The sequence below is a fragment of the Mus caroli genome, chromosome 6 (genome assembly GCF_900094665.2).
Source record: "Mus caroli chromosome 6, CAROLI_EIJ_v1.1, whole genome shotgun sequence".
In the NCBI taxonomy this organism is placed as follows: Eukaryota; Metazoa; Chordata; class Mammalia; order Rodentia; family Muridae; genus Mus; species Mus caroli.
In genome coordinates this window covers 115,514,735-115,516,141 of record NC_034575.1, presented here as the reverse complement: position 1 = coordinate 115,516,141, position 1,407 = coordinate 115,514,735, and the positions used below count along the sequence as shown (strand labels likewise).

Sequence of the window (1,407 nt, the reverse complement as noted above, 5' to 3'; positions counted from 1 at the left end):
TGTGCAAAGCACTCTTGCAAGACAGTTCCTACATCCAAGACAACTTCACCCTGGACGCTGCAGTCCCAAGCATCATCTTTCTCTGCTTTCAATTTACTTGTATCATGAGGCCCTTGGCAAAGGACTAGCCAGACACAAACAGCAATCCTCTATGTTTTGACACTTTGGTCCTGTCTGAAGATGTCACTCTGACTTTCCCAGTACGGGGAGCACTATGACATTTCCCAGCAGCTCTCAGACTTTTNAAAAAAAACACGGTTTTTCCAGTAAAAATAGTCACCCTCTCTCCACCCTCTTTTGGTAAATCTACAAAATTAGATAAGAACGATCCTTTTGTTTCATATCCTCCGACTCAGCGACTGGAGTTCCTGGGGTCAGCGGTGGAAGTGGAGGGGAAGGGGCTGGAAAAACCAGTGGAGGAAGAGAAGGCTTAAAGGGGAGACATGGAGGAAAGTTTATGTGTGGAACAGACACTAGGTTTTGCACAGGTTCGCTNTTTTTTGTTATGCTTTGTTTTGACAAACGAGCGGGTTCAACAGCAAGCAAGGTTCAACCGCCAGGGGTGTGTCAGTTTCCTAAGAGCGCAGCGGGGTGTGGGGGTGGGGTGGTCCTCCCTGGCAGTAACAAACTGGCAGACTTCCACACATGTTAACTCAATTTTGGCATGCTCGGTTCTGGGACACACGTGGTGGTGAAAAAAAAGATGGGATGGACGGCATCTTTCAACCCACATCCTGTTTGATTCCCCTGGGCACTGGGCTCGCCCGCACTACCCAACCTGTGGGGACCCCCGGGGCCAGGCTGGGGCGCCTGAGCATGGGAGAGCTGGAGGATTGACTGCTCAGGGAGCAAGGAGTTAGGGGCCAGTCCAGATTATTTCAGCTCCTGCCAAGGCCCTTTCTCTAGGTCCCTGTCCATGTCCATCCCGAGCTGCCTGGTGCCTCCATCTTCCAATTCCGAGGCCCGGACGGAATTGTCACCCCGCGCTACCAGTGACACCGCCGCCCGCGTAGTTTCCCTAGAACTCCCCCTCACCGCGACTCCACTCCCGGAGTCGCTGCCAGCGCGCCTCCACGCTGCGCCCTTGCCCCGGACCTCCTCCGAGCCCCTAGGGCGGACTTTCAGCCTCCCCGGGCCCGCCGGAGCCTGGGCCGTCCGCCCCTTCGTACTCGCGACGGCTCTCAGCAGCTTTGACAGCCCTTCGCACTCCCGACGGCCCTCCGACGCCCGCCCCTCTGACACCTCTTCACCACCCTCCGCCGTCCTCCCCACCACCCCCGACGGCCNGGGCATCCTCGCTCCGCCCGGCTTCTCTCACCTCCTGCGCGCAGACCGGAGCCGGGAAGTCGAGGAGGCGCAGGGAGGCGCGGCCCGGGGCCAGAACGTTCAGCAGCAGAAGCAGCCATC

At 57.8% G+C, this 1,407-nt stretch overlaps 1 protein-coding gene across 1 annotated transcript in view; it reads right to left on the bottom strand.

Moving 5' to 3' along the window:
- Positions 1-1,405, bottom strand: part of Il17ra (interleukin 17 receptor A) — a gene marked incomplete at its 5' end in the record, with an annotated part of 21,717 nt that extends 20,312 nt beyond the window's left edge. Inside the window, one exon of the mRNA XM_029478251.1 lies at positions 1,319-1,405. Coding sequence (XP_029334111.1) covers positions 1,319-1,405 — 87 coding nt within the window. The remainder of the gene's footprint in view (positions 1-1,318) is intronic.
- Positions 1,406-1,407: the final 2 nt, after the last annotated feature.